General features: G+C 44.4%; 1 protein-coding gene across 5 annotated transcripts in view; it reads left to right on the top strand.

Moving 5' to 3' along the window:
* AGPS (alkylglycerone phosphate synthase) overlaps window positions 1–22,506 on the top strand; it is a 163,954-nt gene that overhangs the window by 88,764 nt on the left and 52,684 nt on the right. For all 5 annotated transcript variants that reach the window (XM_074967660.1, XM_074967664.1, XM_074967659.1 and 2 more), the window contains 2 exons: window positions 7,823–7,874; window positions 19,682–19,758. In XM_074967660.1, the coding sequence (XP_074823761.1) occupies window positions 7,823–7,874; window positions 19,682–19,758 (129 nt within the window). The remainder of the gene's footprint in view (window positions 1–7,822; window positions 7,875–19,681; window positions 19,759–22,506) is intronic.

Raw genomic sequence — 22,506 nt, forward strand, 5'->3', positions numbered from 1 at the left:
AGGCATGTGGCTGTTACTTAGACATCCAGACTGAATTTCTGCAGGAGAGTATGGATAAACTGCTTGATATTCTCTGACCACCAGATCCAGGGAGAGTAGCCTTCCCAATAAATGAGTTTCTCTTGGAGCCTGGAAAGGCCTTACCTCCTGGAATACTCACACTTCATTACCTCCCATGGCTAAGTGTGTGGGAAAGTGGTACTTTGTCTCCATCCAGGGTTTTGAGAGTTTCTACTCCCACCTGGACACTAACTGTCTTGTGGTAACTGCAGCAAGTGACAATGGATGACAGAGAATTTAAAAACCTATGCCTAAGGACAGAGAGCCCAAAAAGAGGACTTGATGGTGAGGAATATTTATACCTCCTCTTCCCTGCAGATTTACATTGCAAACCAGCAGGCATTGCTCTATAAATACAACTTTAATTGGGCAGCCATGTCTAAGTTTGCAGACAAATTTCCAGAAGCCTCCAGGGAAGAATTTAAGGTGTTCATTGCAGAAGGCTGTTTGGTAACCAAGACTACATTACAGTCAGCTCTGGCTGTGGTGGTTGCTTTGGCCAGAATTATGGCATCAGCGGTGACTCTGAGGGCCTCATTGCTGCAGAATTCAGGCATTACACCCTGAATGTGTGCAGTGGACTATTGAGGACTTACCTTATGGTTGGGTATTGTTTTTGGAAAAGACAAATGAAACCTTGGATTTTTTTTAATAATTCCCAAGCTATTTTGTGTTCCTTGGGAGTTTATACTCTGGCTTTAGAGACACTGCTATAGCAGTCAGCTGTAACAATAGCGATACCACTCGCAGCATTTCTTCAGGCAGTCTCTTGTAAGGCAGCGGCACTACCCCAGAAAGGGGCATAGATCCCAGAGACGAAGGACCTCTGGTTCCAGATTTTAGCCAGCCAGCTCATCCTCCCTCAGCATCCAGCAAGTATCCATCTTGACTTGTGTGTCCGGGGTAGTGAACTGGTGGTGACCTCTCCATCCCTGTTTGGCTACAGGTTGGCTCATTTTTACAGTGTTTGGGACTCAATTACCATGGACAGCTGGATCCTAAGCACCGTCAGATTGGGTTATGTCATACAGTTCTCTCCATCCCTCCTCCCCACTCCTGTACCCTGTCCCTCTCCAGGGACTCCTCTAACTAGACACTGCTCCTCTAGCAAGTTCAGTCTCTAATGGCTCTGGGGGCTGTAGAGGAAGTTTTCCTGCAGCATTGGGGACAGGGATTGTATTCCCAGTATTTCTTGGTTCCCAAATCGAAGGGCGGGCACAACCTCAACAAATACACCAGATTCAGGGAATTCCAGATGGTCACCCTATGAACTGTCCTCCCCTCATGAAATCACATAAGAATGGCCATACTGGGTCAGACCAATGGTCCATCTAGTCCAGTATTCAGGCTTCCAACAATGGCCAGCGCCCGATGTTAGAGGTTTGCAGACTGGTTTGCTGCCCTGGACCTTCAGGGCACTTATTTCTACATCGCAATTCTCCCAAGCCACAGACGTTTTCTCCAGTTTGTTGTGATGGACTGGCACTATCAATACACCATGCTTCCTCTTAGTCTGTCTTCTGCTCCCTGAGTTTTTAACATATGCATGATTGTAGTGACAGCGTACCTCAGGAAGAGGGGAATTCATATCTTCTCATGAGTGGTTACTGAGGGGAAGTCCAGAGAACCAGTCTTCTTTCATGTTCAGTTCACACTATGCTTATTTGACTGCCTACGTCTTATCCTAAACAGTGGAAAGTCAGCATTGGTCCCAACTCAAAGAACTGAGTTAAATGGGGCCCTAATAGACTGTACAAGTTTGAGAGTGTTTCTGCTGACTGACCAATTGCACGCAATTTGCCACCTATGTTTGGAACTACAGTCTCAGCCCTCAACCACAGCCTGAGTATGCCTGAGGTTGATAGGCCATATTGGCTGCATGCACAAAGGTACTCTAGTTTGCCAGATTGTGCCTTTGTCCTCTTCCCAAGTGGCTGAAGTTGGTCTCAGATCGTTATCCCTTGGACAGACTGGTCCTCTTTCCTCTGCCAGTCCTGGACTACTTACGGTGGTGGACGGTTTCAGGGCAACGTGTGCCAGGGTGTTCGCTTTGCTTAGTCCCCACCAACCAGGACTGTTGTCACCAATGCCTCCTTAATAGGTTACAGAGCACACCTGGGCTCACTAAAAGTTCAAGACCTGTGGTTGGAACTGGAAGCTTTTTTGCATATCAGTATCCTGGAGCTCCATGCCATCTACAATGCCAGTAAGGCCTTTCCATATCTTATCAGGGACTCAGCAGTGCACATCCTTAATGAAAATACCACTGATGTATTATGGGAACAGATAGGGTGCATACTCCAATATTCTGTGTCAGGAGGTGATCCGACTTTGGAAGGTTTGCATCGGGGAAAGTGTTACCCCTCTGGCCAATCTCCTACCAGGGATCCAGAATCATCTGGTGGATCACCTCAGCAGAAATTTCTCCCCAAATCATGAATGGTCTCTGAAGCCCGGCATCATTTGGTCCATCTTTGTGGTGTGGAGCATTTTAATGATAGACCTGTTTGCCACAAGAGATAAAAAGTGCTGTCTGTTTTGCTCTCGAAGGTTTCTCAATCTGGGCTCCCTGACAATGCTTCTCACCTGAGCTGCGAATCAGCACTCTTGCATGCGTTTGTTCCAATTGCAATCATCTGACATGTCATTCTCAAGCTGAAATGGGATTGTGCCACACTCATTCTCTTTGCTCCAATGTGGCCAAGACCGTGTTGGTCCTTTGACCTTCTTGCATTCTTGATTTGTCCTCCCATATCTCTCCTTCTTCATCCCAAGCTCGTGACTCTGCATCATGGTCAGATTTTGCATCCAGTGCTCAGCTCCCCTGCATCTCATAGAGTGGATGCTGCATGGTTGGAGGGCGAGGAGGAAGAACAATGTTTGGAGGTGGTCCGGCAAATCTGTCTTAATAGTAGAAAGCCCTCCACTAGAGCAGCCTATTTGACCAAATGGAAGTGGTTCTCAATGTGGTCTTTAGGCCAAAGAATTCAACTAGCAATCGCTTGTATCCAGGACGTCATGGGTTGTCTGTTACACCTACAGTCTTCTGGTCCTGCACTCAGTTAAGAGTGTACCTGGCGGTAATTTTGGCATTCCATCCGTCCATCCATCCGTGTTTCCGAGCTCCATGGTAGTGAGGCTCTGGAAAGGAGTCACTCTTCTCTACCACTGGTGGAAGAACTGGTTCCCTTGTGGGTTCTTAATATGATCTGAGCAGTTCTTATCGGACATCCATTTGAGCCTCTGGCAACTATTCTTCCTTCTGTGTCAGAAAATTGCTCTCCTTGTGGCAATAACATGCAAGGAGTGTGTGTGTAAGTTGCAGGCTTTGATGGCAAAGCCTCCTTACACACACTCTTCCAAAGACAAAGTAACCCTGCAGTCTCACCCTAAGTTTTTATCTAAAGTGGCATCTCAGTTTCATTTGAACCAAGTTATGTATCTGTTGGTGTTTGTTCTTAAGCCACGTTCAACCCCAGATGACTAGCATCCTCACATGTTGGATGTCAAGCGATGTTTGGCTTTTTACCTAGATGGGGCTCAATCTTCCTGTTCTTCATCTCATCTGTTTCATATGCAGAAAAAATGAAAGGGCAAGCAGTCTCTTCAGACAGTCTCGAGGTGGATAACTTCCAATATCATAAAAAGAAAAAAGAAAAGGAGTACTTGTGGCACCTTAGAGACTAACCAGTTTATTTGAGCATGAGCTTTCGTGAGCTACAGCTCACTTCATCGGATGCATAGCATATCGTGGAAACTGCAGAAGACATTAGATACACACAGAGACCATGAAACAAAACTTCCTCCCACCCCACTGTCCTGCTGGTAACAGCTTATCTAAAGTGATCATCAAGGAGGGCCATTTCCAGCACAAATCCAGGTTTTCTCACCCTTCTCCCCCCCCCCCCCCCCCCCCCCCCCCACAGACACACATACAAACTCACTCTCCTGCTGGTAATAGCCCATCCCTCTTTGAAACCTCTCTTTATAATGCGCATGATAATCAAGGTGGGTCATTTCCAGCACTAATCCAGGTTTTCTCACCCCCCCCCACACCCCCCTCCAAAAACCACACACACAAACTCACTCTCCTGCTGGCAATAGCTCATCTTACAATGTGCACAGCAATAATCCAAGTTTAACCAGAACGTCTTGGGGGGGGGGTTGTAGGAAAAAAACAAGGGGAGATAGGCTACCTTGCATAATGACTTAGCCACTCCCAGTCTCTATTCAAGCCCAAATTAATAATATCCAATTTGCAAATGAATTCCAATTCAGCAGTTTCTCGCTGGAGTCTGGATTTGAAGTTTTTTTGCTTTAAGATAGCGACCCTCATGTCTGTGATTGCGTGACCAGAGAGATTGAAGTGTTCTCCGACTGGTTTATGAATGTTATAATTCTTAACATCTGATTTGTGTCCATTTATTCTTTTACGTAGAGACTGTCCAGTTTGACCAATGTACATGGCAGAGGGGCATTGCTGGCACATGATGGCATATATCACATTGGTGGATGTGCAGGTGAACGAGCCTCTGATAGTGTGGCTGATGTTGTTAGGCCCTGTGATGGTGTTCCCTGAATAGATATGTGGGCACAGTTGGCAACGGGCTTTGTTGCAAGGATAGGTTCCTGGGTTAGTGGTTCTGTTGTGTGGTATGTGGTTGTTGGTGAGTATTCGCTTCAGGTTGTGGGGCTGTCTGTAGGCAAGGACTGGCCTTTCTCCCAAGATTTGTGAGAGTGTTGGGTCATCCTTCAGGATAGGTTGTAGATCCTTAATAATGCGTTGGAGGGGTTTTAGTTGGGGGCTGAAGGTGACGGCTAGTGGCGTTCTGTTATTTTCTTTGTTAGGCCTGTCCTGTAGTAGGTGACTTCTGGGAACTCTTCTGGCTCTATCAATCTGTTTCTTCACTTCCGCAGGTGGGTATTGTAGTTGTAAGAATGTTTGATAGAGATCTTGTAGGTGTTTGTCTCTGTCTGAGGGGTTGGAGCAAATGCGGTTGTATCGCAGAGCTTGGCTGTAGACGATGGATCGTGTGGTGTGGTCAGGGTGAAAGCTGGAGGCATGTAGGTAGGAATAGCGGTCAGTAGGTTTCCGGTATAGGGTGGTTTAGGCATTTGCTCCAACCCCTCAGACAGAGACAAACACCTACAAGATCTCTATCAAGCATTCTTACAACTACAATACCCACCTGCGGAAGTGAAGAAACAGATTGATAGAGCCAGAAGAGTTCCCAGAAGTCACCTACTACAGGACAGGCCTAACAAAGAAAATAACAGAACGCCACTAGCCGTCACCTTCAGCCCCCAACTAAAACCCCTCCAACGCATTATTAAGGATCTACAACCTATCCTGAAGGATGACCCAACACTCTCACAAATCTTGGGAGAAAGGCCAGTCCTTGCCTACAGACAGCCCCCCAACCTGAAGCGAATACTCACCAACAACCACATACCACACAACAGAACCACTAACCCAGGAACCTATCCTTGCAACAAAGCCCGTTGCCAACTGTGCCCACATATCTATTCAGGGAACACCATCACAGGGCCTAACAACATCAGCCACACTATCAGAGGCTCGTTCACCTGCACATCCACCAATGTGATATATGCCATCATGTGCCAGCAATGCCCCTCTGCCATGTACATTGGTCAAACTGGACAGTCTCTACGTAAAAGAATAAATGGACACAAATCAGATGTTAAGAATTATAACATTCATAAACCAGTCGGAGAACACTTCAGTCTCTCTGGTCACTCAATCACAGACATGAGGGTCGCTATCTTAAAGCAAAAAAACTTCAAATCCAGACTCCAGCGAGAAACTGCTGAATTGGAATTCATTTGCAAATTGGATACTATTAATTTGGGCTTGAATAGAGACTGGGAGTGGCTATCTCCCCTTGTTTTTTTCCTACAACCCCCCCCCCCAAGACGTTCTGGTTAAACTTGGATTATTGCTGTGCACATTGTAAGATGAGCTATTGCCAGCAGGAGAGTGAGTTTGTGTGTGTGGTTTTTGGAGGGGGGTGTGTGGGGGGGGGGTGGTGGTGGTGAGAAAACCTGGATTAGTGCTGGAAATGACCCACCTTATTTATCATGCGCATTATAAAGAGAGGTTTCAAAGAGGGATGGGCTATTACCAGCAGGAGAGTGAGTTTGTATGTGTGTCTGTGGGGGGGGGGGGGGGGGAAGGGTGAGAAAACCTGGATTTGTGCTGGAAATGGCCCTCCTTGATGATCACTTTAGATAAGCTGTTACCAGCAGGACAGTGGGGTGGGAGGAAGTTTTGTTTCATGGTCTCTGTGTGTATCTAATGTCTTCTGCAGTTTCCACGATATGCTATGCATCCGATGAAGTGAGCTGTAGCTCACGAAAGCTCATGCTCAAATAAACTGGTTAGTCTCTAAGGTGCCACAAGTACTCCTTTTCTTTTTTCTTTTTACGAATACAGACTAACACGGCTGTTACTCTGAAACCTTCCAATATCATGACCGCATACAAAGTAGCATCCAGACTGCACCTAATCAGTGGGCGCAAGCTCATTCTGCGAGGGCCCTGGCAGTGTTGATCACATTTCTAAAAGATGTTCCTATATTGGACATTTGCAGGGCTGCCACTTGGTCCTATGTGCATTTGTTTTCAACCACTATGCCATTACTACTGCATCCAGATCAGATGCAAACTTTGGGAAGGCAATTCTGCAGTCCTTGTTTAAATACACTCTCTGAATTCCACCTCCTGAGAGTACAGCTTGAGTCACCTACATGGAATACAGGGCTGAATCTACTCAAATTAAAAACAGTTACTTATCCTTATTCCATCTATTGGTCTTCAAGATGCAATGCAGATATGTATTCCACAACCCACCCTCCACCTCCTTTGCCTCAGAGTCTGTAGCTCTTGACGTTTAATGCAAAGAAAGTGAGGGGGATCAGGGCGGTGTTGCCCTTATATAGCCGGGGAGGGGTTAGGGCCACAGGGCATGAACACTGCCCCTATGAGTACTGCTAGACAAAGTTCTCTGGCTTTGGTGCGCTGGGTGCACACACACCTGTGTGGAATATATGTCTGCATCACCTCTTGAACAACAGTTACTATACAGGTAAATACGTTTTCCCCTTAAAACGTGTAATAAATATGTTGAGCCAGATACTAGCTTGAGTTGATCCTCTAAGAATTCACAAAACACTGTTCAGGAGAAGAAGGATAGGGCAGAAACTATTCACCGTGAATTTCCCTTTTAAACTAGTATACAGTGTGTCTTCACGTGCCCTCTATAGCCACAGCTATTGAAAAACATTCCAGAGCAAAGCTCAAGCATAAGGAGTATAGCCATATTTTTAAGAGTAGAAAAGCTCAGCCCTGTATATGTCCCTGCCAGTGCAGATTAGTTCCATTTGGAATTCTCTGCAGAGGACTCTTTGTTTATAGCACAGGACATTACCTTAAAATAATGCTGGATTTCTTTGGGCTATGTTAATGTATGCGTGTTTGTTTATAAACACAATTAAGCCTAAAGCCAGATTTTGGCCTGATGCTGAAGAGTTGATGTACATTAAAACTGAGATTTATGAATTTGTCAAAAGTACACATTAATATCTATCCTTGCAGTGAATATATGCTGAAGATAAAGGAAATAGAAATAGGGTACTAACGCCTTTTATATATGCTGGGTTTTTTATATGAAAACATGACTCTCATAGTTTAAACCACTTCAGCACAATTTTATTTACAAATTGATTTTTTTTTTCTTTTTTAGAGGTGTGCTCCTGCATCAATTCGCCTTGTGGACAATGCACAATTTCAGTTTGGTAAGTTCACAAATATTGTGTCCAAAATTAGTATTATATTCTATTTTTAGAGTGCCTTGTCTGAAGTGACATATCCAGGCTTAAAATCCAGACTGCTTGTCTGTGTCTTATTTCTAGTTTGAATCGTTTTGCCTTTTTGGAAATGTGACTGTTAGGAGTAGGAAGAGTAGCACACTATTGCTATCAAATAATGGAGTTTATCCTTTGTCTTAAGCAGTAGAAGTTTATGCTTTGGTGCTAAAAGTCTAGGTTCAAATCTTTTTGATGGACTTCTTCTGGGAGTCCTTATAGAAATGCATCAGTGTGTGTTCTGAAAATAATTCCTACAAAATTTCATATAGCTACTGTAGCTAGTGGACAACTTTAGAGTACAGTGCTTGTAACAGTAACAGTTCATAAAGCTTATTGACTAATGAAATGAACAAGTTGCATATTCTATGCAGTATATCAACATGTGCTTTTATTTTATGGTGACCGATACCCTTTGGAAGTAAAGGGGCATGTGTATGAAAGTGAGATTGATAATGTCTAGAGCTGGCTATAGTGCAGGGAAGCTGCATGCTCCATGAACTTCTGCCACTGCATCTCGGTCCTGATTGTGTAATGCACTCAGGGCAGGTCTACACTACAGGGTTAAGTTGACCTTAGTTATGCAACTCCTGCTATGTGAATAACGTAGCTGGAGTTGACTTAGCTTAGGTCGACTTTTTGCGGTGTCTACGAGTTTCTCCCGCCGACTTACCTTAAGCTTTTTGTTCCGGTGGAGTACTAGAGTTGACAGGAGAGCGATCTGCGGTTTCTTTAGCGGGTCTTCAATAGACCCGCTAAATCGACCCCAATGGTGGATCGATCGCCTCAGCGTTGATTCACAGTAAGTGTAGACGTGCCCTCAGTATTAAAGGGATACTTAATGGTATTTTGTGGGTGTCTGATAGGTAAAACATGCTATTGGGATTATATATTCAAATGATTTGGGGTCCAGTTCTTCCCTCTGGTATGCATTGTGTAATGGGAGTTGCATGTGTGAATCTTAGGGTAAAACTTTGGCTTTATTTTAACACATTTTGATTTTAAAAAAATCTTCAAAACTGATGTGGAATCCCCTTTTGAATATATCATAGAATCATAAGACTCGAAGGGACCTCGAGAGGTCATCTAGTCCAGTCCCCTGCATTCATGACAGGACTAAGTATTATCTAGAGTAGACCATCCCTGTCGGGTATTTGTCTAAACTGCTCTGAAAAATCTCCAATGATGGAGATTCCACAGCCTCCCTAGGCAATTCATTCGGGTGCTTAACCACCCTGACAGTTTTTCCTAATGTCCAACCTAAACCTCCCTTGCTGCAATTTAAGCCCATTGCTTCTTGTCCTATCCTGGGAGGTTGAGGTTAACAACAATTCTCCCTCCTTCTTGTAACAACTGTGGCAAAATACCTTGTTCGCTTCAGTAGGCTCAGTCCTTTTTAGCCTTGGAGACTCAAGTTTGGGGCAAGATGAATCCTTATAGGTGGCACAGGGTCCTGCTACTCCTCTCCTCAGTCAGTCCCTTGTGCTTGTTTTCCTTCCCTTCTGGGGAGCGAGTGCAGCTTCCCTACTGGGAAGGCTTGGTGTCTTGCTGCAAACAGCCTACTGGCAGCTTCCCTGCTCCTCTCACTCCCTCACTCTCTCCCTCCTTCCACCCAGGGGAGGATTTAAAAAGTTCCCACATAGCTGGAGTCAGCTGAACCTAATTGGTTCCCTAGCAACCCCTTTTCCAGCTGAACCTTATTGCCCAGTGGTTATCACTCCTCAATGGATAGGGAGGGGTCTTTTAATCCCCTGGGACTAATTACTACCTCCTCCCTTGTAGCTGTTAGTCCTGGGTTTACCACACAACCTTATGTACTTGAAAACTGTTATCGTGTCCCCTCTGTCTTCTCTTTTCCAGACTAAACAAACCCAGTTTTTTCAATCTTTCATCATAGGTCATGTTTTCTACACCTCTAATCATTTTTGTTGCTCTTCTCTGGACTCTCTCTCCAATTTGTCTACATCTTTCCTGAAATGTGGTGCCCAGAAGCTACATAAGCTAACAATGTTATTCTCCACAGGCAAGAAACGTTAAAGTGTTAGTATAGGATTGGTCCTGCTGCCCCATACTATTAATGTAAATTTAAATTTGGGGTGTAATTAAATGATAGGCAGCATTAGTTTAAGAATAAGGAAAAGATCATCATTACTGTTGCTTGGTCCACAAAGCTGTCAACAGCACTTTCCTAGTAAGTTATGCGCTAAGGAATATAGTCGTAATTCAGTGTATAGGGACATGTGCACATAACTACAGTCAGTTTTAATCGTATATAAATCTATGGGTGTCATAAATATAAAGGGAAGGGTAAACACCTTTAAAATCCCTCCTGGCCAGAAGAAAAACCCTTTCACCTGTAAAGGGTTAAGAAGCTAAGATAAACTTGCTGGCACCTGACCAAAATGACCAATGAGGAGACTAGATACTTTCAAAGCTGGAGGGGGGAAAAACAAAGGTTCTCTCGGTCTGTGTGATGCTTTTGCCGGGAACAGAAAAGGAATGGAGTCTTAGAACTTAGTAAGTAATCTAGCTAGATATGCATTTGATTCTGTTTTGTTTAAACGGCTGATAAAATAAGTTGTGCTGAATGGAATGTATATTCCTGTTTTTGTGTCTTTTCGTAACTTAAGGTTTTGCCTAAAGGGATTCTCTGTTTTGAATCTGATTACCCTGTAAGGTATTTACCATCCTGATTTTACAGAGGTGATTCTTTTACTTTTTCTTCAATTAAAATTCTTCTTTTAAGAACCTGATTGCTTTTTCATTGTTCTTAAGATCCAAGGGTTTGGGTCTGTGTTCACCTATGCAAATTGGTGAGGATTTTTATCAAGCCTTCCCCAGGAAAGGGGGTGTAGGGTTTGGGAGGATTTTGTGGGGAAAGACATTTCCAAGTGGGCTCTTTCCCTGTTATATATTTGTTAGACGCTTGATGGTGGCAGCAATAAAGTCCCAGGGCAAAAGGTAAAATAGTTTGTACCTTGGGGAAGTTTTAACCTAAGCTGGTAAAAATAAGCTTAGGGGGTTTTTCATGCAGGTCCCCACATCTGCACCCTAGAGTTCAGAGTGGGGAAGGAACCTTGACATGGTGTCAGAGCGGTGGGATTAACTTGAAATCATTTTGAGATTTTTTTGAACCAGAAGCACAGATTTTTTTTAAAAGGAAATATTTTTTTTCCTTTGGGCTCTGGAAAGCAGGTTTTAAGCTGAAAGCAGTTAGAGGTTTTTTTGTCTCTGCTTGGGGGCCAGAGCAGAGACAAAAGGTAATTGTCTTTTGTGACAGGTTTCAGAGTAACAGCCGTGTTAGTCTGTATTCGTAAAAAGAAAAAAGAAAAGGAGTACTTGTGGCACCTTAGAGACTAACCAGTTTATTTGAGCATGAGCTTTCGTGAGCTACAGCTCACTTCATCGGATGCATAGCATATTGTGGAAACGCATCCGATGAAGTGAGCTGTAGCTCACGAAAGCTCATGCTCAAATAAACTGGTTAGTCTCTAAGGTGCCACAAGTACTCCTTTTCTTTTGTCTTTTGTGAGCTGGAGTTTTCTCTATCTAAAGGCAGGGTAGTTAACCTCCTGCAGGGAAATTCACAAGTCTTCACAGACCTGAAGTTGTTTTTTACCTAAGAGCAACTAGAGGGGTTTTCTGCCTATTTGCCTGGAGACAAAGGTGTTAGGTTTTTTTGGTTTTTTTTTTTTTTTTTAAAGGATTTTTCTGTAGGCTGACAATCACTATCAGAGAACATATATATCCGGTTACAGCACAACCTATTTTTGTTTTGAGAAGCCAAGTTTTTTTGTTTGTTTGTTTTAGTTCTAACTCTCGGGTGTAAAGTTAGTTAAAAACAGAGAGGCAAACATGACAGAGCCCAAGGCAGAAACAGCCAAAGAGGCTGCCCCCAGGAGAGAACTGGAGGCAGTGAGAGAGACAGAAAAACACCAAGAGGCTGCTCACAGGAGAGCTATGGAGGCAAAGGAAAAAGAGAGGAAGCATGCTGAGGCGGAGAAGGAAAAAGAGAGGAAGCATGCACTGGAGATGGAGAAGGCAAAGGCTGAGCGGAATCTACTGGATAACCCTAACCATCCTTCCCCAACAATCCACAAATGGGAGCGACTGTGTCCACAGTATGATAAATCCAGTGATATTGCTGAATATTTTCTCACTTTTGAGAGACTGCACTCTCCATAAAATTCCTGAAGCTCACAAGATGACCACATTGGTTGCAAAATTAACTGGAAGAACTCTGGACATATTCAATAAGATGCCTATTGATGAGGCTTCTGACTATAATCAGTTCAAGGATTTGGTTTTAAAGCAATTTCAAATTACATCTGAAACGTACAGAGTAAAATTTCAAACCCTTAAGAGAGGCCCTGGACTAAGTAATGTGGCTCATCTAAACCAGATGAAGGATCTCTTAAATAAATGGGTCCAAGGAAGGAGTGTCACTAGTTTTGACGGAATGTGTGATTTGATAGCTCAGGAGCAATTCCTGAATATGTCCATGGAGAAAATAAAACAGTGTTTATGGGATAAGGAAATGGACTCAGCAGAAAGTCTTGCTGCTTATGCTTATCGATACGAGCAGTCCCAGACCGCCAGAGAGGCGGGGCAAGCCGGAACAAAACGGGTGGAGGGAGGAGAGAGGAACAACCCTGGTCGCAGTTGGAGCGGATACCAGAAGACCACCCCCTACTACTGGGGGCAGCCCAAGGCCCCAACTACACACCAAGGAATGCTCCAGACACCTTATTGTCCTGCCACACTGTTCTCCAGCAACCCACCTCGCCCCAGTGACCCGTCAGCTGGACGATGTTTTAAATGTAATGAGCCAGGGCACGTGAAGGCCAACTGCCCCAAGAACCCCAACAGATTACAGTTCATTGCACCAGAATCATACCAGAGGTCCTCAGGCCCAGATACCTCCCAGACACCCTCAGAGTGGAGGGAAACTGTGAGTGTGGGCGGGAAGAAGGTCACCGCGTGGAGGGGCACCGGTGTCGGCTATCCATGCTTCCTTAGTGGACCCCAATTTAATCGACCCAGAGATGCAAGTGACAATTCAACCCTTCAAGTCCAACTCTTTCAATTTGCCTACAGCCAAGTTGCCTGTCCAGTACAAGGGCTGGTCAGGAAAGTGGACTTTTGCAGTATATGATGATTATCCCATCCCCATGCTGTTGGGGGAAGACTTGGCCAATCATGTGAAGCTAGCCAAGAGGCTGGGAATGGTCACCCTCAGCCCAGCTAAACAAGCCGTCCCGCCTAGCTCTGTTCTGGAAACTTCTACCAGGACCCGGTCAGAGGTGATGGACCCGGACCCGATGCCAACATCTACAACAGCAGTAGTGGATCCAGTCCCAGAGACCCAGACAGAGACAGTCCCGGAACCGGCAGCAGCCGATAACCCTACACAAGAGGCTCAGCCGGAGCCTGAACCCCAACATAGTGCACCAGCGGAGAGCGGTTCACAGTCAATGGAAACAGCCCCATCCCCTACATTGCTTCCAGAGGGACCAAGCCTAGGTCCACAATCCAATGAGGAACTGATGTCTCCAGCATCAAGGAAACAGTTCCAGACCAAACAGGAAGCAGATGAAAGCCTCCAGAGAGCTTGGACGGCGGCACGGAGCAACCCACCGCCTCTCAGCTCTTCTAATTGATCCGGGTTTGTTGTGGAAAGAGGACTTTTGTACAAGGAAACTCTTTCTGGTGGACACCAGGAAGACTGGCATCCTCAGAGGCAGTTGGTAGTTCCAACTAAGTACCAGGTAAAGCTCTTGAGCTTAGCCCACGATCATCCTAGTGGCCATGCTGGGGTGAACAGGACCAAAGACCATTTGGGGAGGTCATTCCACTGGGAGGGAATGGGCAAGGATGTTTCTACCTATGTCCGGTCTTGTGAGGTATGCCAAAGAGTGGGGAAAACCCCAAGACCAGGTCAAAGCCCCTCTCCAGCCACTCCCCATCATTGAAGTTTCATTTCAGCGAGTAGCTGTGGATATTCTGGGTCCTTTTCCGAAAAAGACACCCAGAGGAAAGCAGTACATACTGACTTTCATGGATTTTGCCACCCGATGGCCAGAAGCAGTAGCTCTAAGCAACACCAGGGCTAAAAGTGTGTGCCAGGCACTAGCAGACATTTTTGCCAGGGTAGGTTGGCCCTCCGACATCCTCACAGATGCAGGAACTAATTTCCTGGCAGGAACTATGGAAAGCCTTTGGGAAGCTCATGGGGTGAATCACTTGGTTGCCACCCCTTACCATCATCAAACAAATGGCCTGGGGGAGAAATTTACGTAAATTCGTAAATGAGCACTCCAATGATTGGGACCTAGTGTTGCAGCAGTTGCTCTTTGCGTACAGAGCTGTACCACATCCCAGTTTAGGGTTTTCACCATTTGAACTTGTATATGGCCGCGAGGTTAAGGGGCCATTACAGTTGGTGAAGCAGCAATGGGAGGGGTTTACACCTTCTCCAGGAACTAACATTCTGGACTTTGTAACCAACCTACAGAACACCCTCCGAACCTCTTTAGCTCTTGCTAAAGAAAACCTAAAGGATGCTCCAAAAGAGCAAAAAGCCTGGTATGATAAACATGCCAGAGAGCATTCCTTCAAAGTAGGGGACCAGGTCATGGTCTTAAAGGCGCTCCAGGCCCATAAAATGGAAGCATCGTGGGAAGGGCCATTCACAGTCCAGGAGCTCCTGGGAGCTGTTAATTATCTTATAGCATTCCCCACCTCCAACCAAAAGCCTAAGGTGTACCATATTAATTCTCTAAAGCCCTTTTATTCCAGAGAATTAAAGGTTTGTCAGTTTACAGTCCAGGGAGGAGATGACGCTGAGTGGCCTGAAGGTGTCTACTACAAAGGGAAACGTGCTGGTGGCGTGGAAGAGGTGAACCTCTCCACGACCCTTGGGCGTATGCAGCGACAGCAGATCAAGGACCCGTGCACTAGCTATGCACCAACGTTCTCAGCCACCCCAGGACTGACTGAACGGACATACCACTCCATTGACACAGGTAATGCTCACCCAAATAAAGTCCAACCTTACTGGGTGTCTCCTCAAGCTAAAACTGCTATAGAACGGGAGATCCAGGATATGCTACAGATGGGGGTAATCCACCCCTCTGGCAGTGCATGGGCATCTCCAGTGGCTCTAGTTCCCAAACCAGATGGGGAGATACGTTTTTGCGTGGACTACCGTAAGCTAAATGCTGTATCTCGCCCAGACAACTATCCAATGGCGCGCACAGATGAACTATTAGAGAAACTGGGACGGGCCCAGTTCATCTCTACCGTGGACTTAACCAAGGGTTACTGGCAGGTACCGCTAGATGAATCCCCAAGGAAAGGTCAGTCTTCACCACACATGTCGGGCTGTATGAATTTAATGTACTCCCTTTCGGGCTGCGGAATGAACCCGCCACCTTCCAAAGCCTTGTAGATGGTCTCCGAGCAGGATTTGGAGAATATGCAGTTGCCTACCTTGACGACGTGGCCATATTTTTGGATTCCTGGGCAGAACACCTGGAACATCTACAAAAAGTCTTCGAGCGCATAAGGGAAGCAGGACTAACTGTTAAGGCTAAGAAGTGTCAAATAGGCCTAAACAGAGTGACTTCCTTGACCAACCTGGTGCCCAAGGTAACTATCAATCCCCTACAGGCCAAAGTGGATGCTATCCAAAAGTGGCCTGTCCCAAAGTCAAAGAAACAGGTCCAATCCTCCTTAGGCTTGGCCGGTTATTACAGGCAATTTGTACCGCAATACCGCCAAATCGCCGCCCCACTGACAGACCTAACCAAAAAGAAACAGCCAAATGCCGTTCAGTGGACCGAAGAGTTTCAGAAGGCCTTTAACAAGCTTAAAGCGACACTCATGTCTGACCCTGTGCTAAGGGCCCCAGACTTTGACAAACCGTTCCTAGTAACCACAGATGCTTCTGAGCGTGGTGTGGGAGCAGTTTTAATACAGGAAGGACCGGATCAAGAATTCCACCCTGTAGTGTTTCTCAGCAAGAAGCTGTCTGAGAGAGAAAGCAACTGGTCAGTCAGTGAAAAAGAATGTTACGCCATTGTCTATGCTCTGGAAAAGCTACGCCCATATGTTTGGGGACGGCGTTTCCACCTGCAAACCGACCATGCTGCTCTACAGTGGCTTCATACCGCCACGGGAAATAACAAAAAACTTATTCGGTGGAGTTTAGCGCTCCAAGATTTTGATTTCGACATCCAACACATCTCAGGAGCTTCTAACAAAGTGGCTGATGCACTCTCCCGTGAAAGTTTCCCAGAATCAACTGGTTAAAATCGTCCTTGAGATGTGGAAAATATTGTTAGTCTTTATATACTTGGTAGTATATTTAGAGGTGCATTTACTCTGTTTTCTCCTAGAGCTCCAGGAAGAAATCACAGCCAGCGTTTCACCCTATCTGTGATTTGGGGGGCGTGTCATAAATATAAAGGGAAGGGTAAACACCTTTAAAATCCCTCCTGGCCAGAAGAAAAACCCTTTCACCTGTAAAGGGTTAAGAAGCTAAGATAAACTTGCTGGCACCTGACCAAAATGACCAATGAGGAGACAAGATACTTTCAAAGCTGGAGGTGGGAAAAGCAAAGGTTCTCTCGGTCTGTGTGATGCTTTTGCCGGGAACAGAAAAGGAATGGAGTCTTAGAACTTAGTAAGTAATCTAGCTAGATATGCATTTGATTCTGTTTTGTTTAAACGGCTGATAAAATAAGTTGTGCTGAATGGAATGTATATTCCTGTTTTTGTGTCTTGTCGTAACTTAAGGTTTTGCCTAAAGGGATTCTCTGTTTTGAATCTGATTACCCTGTAAGGTATTTACCATCCTGATTTTACAGAGGTGATTCTTTTACTTTTTCTTCAATTAAAATTCTTCTTTTAAGAATCTGATTGCTTTTTCATTGTTCTTAAGATCCAAGGGTTTGGGTCTGTGTTCACCTATGCAAATTGGTGAGGATTTTTATCAAGCCTTCCCCAGGAAAGGGGGTGTAGGATTTGGGGGGATTTTGTGGGGAAAGACGTTTCCAAGTGGGCTCTTTCCCTGTTGTTTTTGTTAGACACTTGGTGGTGGCAGCAATAAAGTCCCAGGGCAAAAGGTAAAATAGTTTGTACCTTGGGGAAGTTTTAACTTAAACTGGTAAAAATAAGCTTAGGGGGTTTTTCATGCAGGTCCCCACATCTGCACCCTAGAGTTCAGAGTGGGGAAGGAACCTTGACAATGGGCATTGGTATGCAAATCTACTCTAGAAAGCTATTTCCAGTTAAAGTAAAAGCATATGCATTCCTTGTGGAGTTGTGTATGCATTGTGTAGTGAGGAAATGAAAATGAGTGAATGCATTGTGACTTGCGTGCTAGACTTCAGTGTTTAATAGTCTTCAGTTACTGTCTTTTTTTGTAGCTAACCCATATTTTTACCTTTTCAAAATGGAAGTTCTGTAATGTATTCTGACTGAGGCTATACCTGAACACAATACAGAAAATTAAACAGTTTACAGAATAAACCAGCCCCCTTGCGTACTAGGGTATCTTGCAGAGAGCACATTACATTTGGTACTATTTGTTTATGGATGTGAATCAATGCAATGTGATTGACATATGAAGACTTAGTTTAGATGCTGACTACCTGAGATTTTTCATTGAAGTGATAGCATGACAGTTAGCTTGAGACCTATCATGAAGGTATCAGTCTCCTGATTTAAATAGGAGGATGCTGATGGCAACATGCTTTCAGTGAGGGACGTAAGTCCTGGAAGTCACTTATCCTTGGGTCCAACAAACTCAGGGTGTGTGGAACTTTAGGGTATGTAGCAAAGTCTGCCGGTCCCTCCCAGGTTTTTGAGGAAGAGTGCTTTGAGGGGTAAATGAAGTCGGGGAGTAGTAATGACTAGTCCAGGGGTGGGCAAACTTTTTGGCCCGAGGGCCACATCGGGGTTGCGAAGAATCACCTCCCCAAACAGCCTGGCTTCCGCCCCCTCCCACTTCCCGCCCCCTCCCAGGACCTCACCCCATCCAACTGCTCCCTGTCCACCCCCGGGACCCTCTGCCTCTTATTCAACCTTCCCACCCTGTTACCATGCTGCTCAGAGCAGCAGGAGCTCACAGCCCCACCACAGCCAGTCACGCCACCCACGCTGCCTGGCAGGAGTGGCTGGCCAGAGTGCTGGCGGTGCAGCAGCGTTGCTGCGGGGGATGGGGGACAGTGGGGAAGGGGCCGGGGGGGTAGTCTCCCCGACCAGGAGCTCAGGGGCCAGGCAGGAAGGTCCCGCAGGCAGAATGTGGCCCACGGGCCATAGTTTGCCCACCTATGGACTAGTCCCAATAACAGGAACGGGGTGGAGGGGAAATACGTAGTTCTTAATGACTTAGATCTTTGATATCTTCTGTATTCTATTATAGTGAATGTGTACCTATAGCAAAGGACAGATGCATTTTTAAAATTTGAAATTGCAAGTTTAGATTTAAAATTTACTAACATAGTTGAAATGATTTGAAAACTGGTCCTCAACTCAGGCTTAGACCTGAGTTTAGGGTTGTTTCACTTATTCTAATTAACTTCAAGTACTTTAAACAGCTCTCTCCATTGTTTTAAGTGTTTGTGAGATAGTTAATGGCTGCCAGAAAAACATAAACCCTGAACCTATTTCTTAAGCATGCAAAACATCTTCCAGTTTCTTTTAAAGGTTGTGGTTGAGTAAATTATTGTCCTTTATTGCCTTAACTGATGCAGCCTTTTTGTGTGTGTCAGTTTTCCATGCACATTTGTCATTCATCAAATGTATATAGAGGTGTACTTTTTGCAACTTGTTCTTATCTTAGTATGCGAAGGAGAGTTGTTCTTTTTAGTGAAGAGGATAAAAGGCTAATGAATTACTGAAGTTCATGCTTTATTCAGGAGAAAATACTTTGAAGTATTTTACAAGGAAGTATTTGGAAATACCATGTAATAGTGCATAACTTTTTTATGAATTGGGCTCACAGCATGTAAGCCAGATGTAAGGCTATTAAAATGAAGCAGTTGTGGGAGTTCAGACATTGCTAGTAACTGAAAACAATGGAAAACACAGTAAAAGGCTTTCATCTCAATTCAACCCAGTCCTGAGGCATAGATGTTAATTTAACAGACTCCAAGATGCCATTTATGTATTCTGGTAATTTTAATTCTGTGTATGTGATTAAGGAAGCAATTACTAGTTTTATGTAGAGAAATCTGCACAAGTGATATAACCAAGAAGGGGAAAAACTCTATACACTTTACTTCATTTTTGGATATCTGTTTCAATGGTTTGGCATAACTTAAAAAAGAAATAAAACCAGCAATGACTAATTTCTGTTCCATTAAAAAATGGAGTGTGATTTAAACTTTCTATGTGCCATATACTTGTGATGACCTGAACAAAGATTAATCAGAATTACGTGTCTGAATGAAGATATGGTAATGGGATACATTTAACACGCTATTCGCCACATACTCCTTTTGAATAACAATTAATGAAAAACATTTCCCTAAAATCTCATAAAGGAGATTTCTTCATTATTAAATTTTAGGTTACAAAACTAAAATGTTCAAAGTCCTTTCTCAGAGCTTTACCTATAAATTCCCTTATCAGAGTTCATTACATGATGAAATAAGATCAGAATTCTGAAAATCTTGCTGCTATTATTGACTTGTTAACTTACTGTTTCCTCTTTTTCCCATCCCCCAAAGGGCATGCTCTTAAACCACAGGTTGCTTCAATTTTTACATCATTTTTGGATGGGCTGAAAAAATTCTACATCACAAAGGTATTTAATATTTAATTTAATGCTATTTAGCAGTTTAAGGATTCAGAAAGTTTCTAGTACATTGTCTCATGAATTGAGGTGCTCTCGAAATGTAACAAGTGTAACAGTGCAGAAATTTCACATAATGGTTCAAGGATCTCAAGGAAATGGTGTGGGGATAGCTTGTTTTGCTATCAGGATTCCCATACTGAATGCTACACTGCAGCAAATTAAATTGACTTTTTCTGTGCAATAATATTCATTTTAAAGTATAAAAACTAAATACTTGCACTACTTTATGTTCAGTTTTGCACAAACATTAACTAGTCCTCGTAATTCCCATATGAAATAGGTATTGTCTTTCTACTACTCACAGTGTAATGTGGGATAAGATGCATAGATTCATGGTTTCCAAGGCCAGAAGGGACCATTGTGATCATCTAGTCTTACCTACTTTATCACATAGTCCATAGAACTTCCCCCAAAATAATTCCCAGAGCATATCTTTTAGAAAAACATCCAGGCTTGATTTAGAAATGGTCAGTGATGGGGAATCCACCATGACCCTTTTATAAGTTGTCACAATGGTTAATCATAGAAATGTAGGACTAGAAGGAACCTCAATAGGCCATCTAGTCCAGTCCCCTGCACTGAGGCAGAACTAAGTATGACAGGTCTTTTGTCTACCGTATTCTTTAAAACTTCCAGTGACGGAGGAGGTTCCACAGCCTCCCTAGGCAATTTTCGAGTGCTTAACTATTCTTACAGTTAGGAAGTTTTTCCTAATGCCTAACCTAAATATCCCTTGCTGCAATTTAAGCCCTTTAATTCTTATCCTGTCCTCAGTAGTTTAGATCAATTTATCATGCCCCCCTTTTTATACCAACCTTTCAGGAACTTGAAGATTATCGTCATGTCCCCACTCAGTCTTCTCTTCTCTTTGGAATAAACAGCCCAGTTTTTTTCAATCTTTCCTTGTAGGTCGTGTTTTCTCTAGACCATAATAATTTTTGTTGCTCTCCTCTGGACTTTCTCCAGTTTGTCCACATTGTTCTTGAAGTGGGATGTCCAGAACTAGACACAATACTCCAGTTGGTGTCAAGTATCAGGGGGTAGCCGTGTTAGTCTGTATCCACAAAAACAACAAGGAGTCTGATGGCACCTTAAAGACTAACAGATTTATTTGGGCATAAGCTTTCGTGGGTAAAACACCAATTCTTCAAATGCAGCTGAGATGCAGACTCCAGTTGAGGCCTTATCAGTGCTGAGTAGTGCTTCTCATGTCTTGCTCACAACACTTAGCTAATACTGTTGCAAATAAAGCAAACATCATTCTGGGATGTATTACATTGTTGACTCGAATTTAGTTTGTGATCTACTATAAAACCCCTATCCTTTTCTGTGCTACTCCTCCGTTGGCAGTCATTTCCCATTTTCTATTTGTGCAATTGATTATTCCTTCTTGAGTGTAGTAATTTACGTTTTGTCCTTATTGAATTTCATCCTATTTATTTCAGACCGTGTCTCCAATTTGTCAAGATCATTTTGAATTCTAATCCTGGTCTCCAAAGCACTTGCAGCCCCTCCCAGCTTTGTATTGTCCACAAACTTTAAGTGTATTTTCTATACCATTATCCAAATCATTTATGAAGATAGTGAATAGAACCGGACCTAGGTCACAACCCTGTGGCACCCTACATGGTTTGCCCTTCTAGCTTGATTTTTGAACCATTGATAACTACTGAGTATACTTTTCCAACCAGTTGTGCACCCACCTTATAATAGGTTCATGTAGGCTATATTTCTTCTTTGAGTGCTATTATGTGTCCATTTTACGTTAAGTGTGCACGAGCTGCTTGCAGTCACCAGAAATTTTTCTCCCAGTAGCATCCATTGGGTTGGCCCCAGCACCACCACCCCGGTGCCACACGCTGGCACAAGGGGTCCAGCAAAACCACCACCCTCTGTTCCTTCTTACTACCTGTGACGGTCGCTGGAACTGCTCCTCTTGCTGTGGCAAACTCTTCTTAGTGGTCTTGGTTTACTTTTTTTCACCCCCCTTCTTTATTTCTCATTTGAACTGTTGTCAATTTGATGTACATTTGTTAGTTGGCATGTTTCACTGTGTTATCAGCCTTCATCCACTCCTGGTGCCGGGGAATGCCTCGGCCTCTGGGTTTCAAGCATAACCTGCACTCCAGTTGTCTGACGTGCTGGGAGAGACTCATATCTGGGATCTCTGCCAGATCTGCCGGGACTTGAAGTCCCATACTAAGAAAGACCAGGAGGCCAGGTTGAAATCTTTCCTGATGGAGTCAGTGCTTGACCCGTGTCAGAGCCAAGCTAGTCGGACTCAGCACTGAGTACCTTGGCGTTGGTGCGCGATGCTCCTCCTGCTTTGAGAGTCTCTCAGACCTGTTCCCCTTCACTGGTGTCAAGGAAAAAACCATAAGAAGCTGCTGGATGAGAGGGGGCATTCCCCAACTCTAAAGAAAACCAAGCACTGGGAGCACAGCAGAGTGCGACCTGAGTCTGGCCACTCTTCTGCCCTCGCTCCGATGGCAATACCATCGGACTCCATCCGGTGTGCAGGCTCTGAGTCCGGTCCCAGACCAACCTTCAGCACCGGAGGGACAGTATGGTACTAGCAGGATCACGGTAGCGTCTACCCGAGAGGCATTTGTTGCGCCCATTGACTTGCTGGCGCTTTCGGTACCGCAGCTGCCGGGAATACAAGAGTTGGTGGTGTCTGTGCTGGTGAGCAGAAAG

Source organism: Natator depressus, chromosome 11 (assembly GCF_965152275.1).
Source record: "Natator depressus isolate rNatDep1 chromosome 11, rNatDep2.hap1, whole genome shotgun sequence".
NCBI classification, from domain to species: domain Eukaryota; kingdom Metazoa; phylum Chordata; order Testudines; family Cheloniidae; genus Natator; species Natator depressus.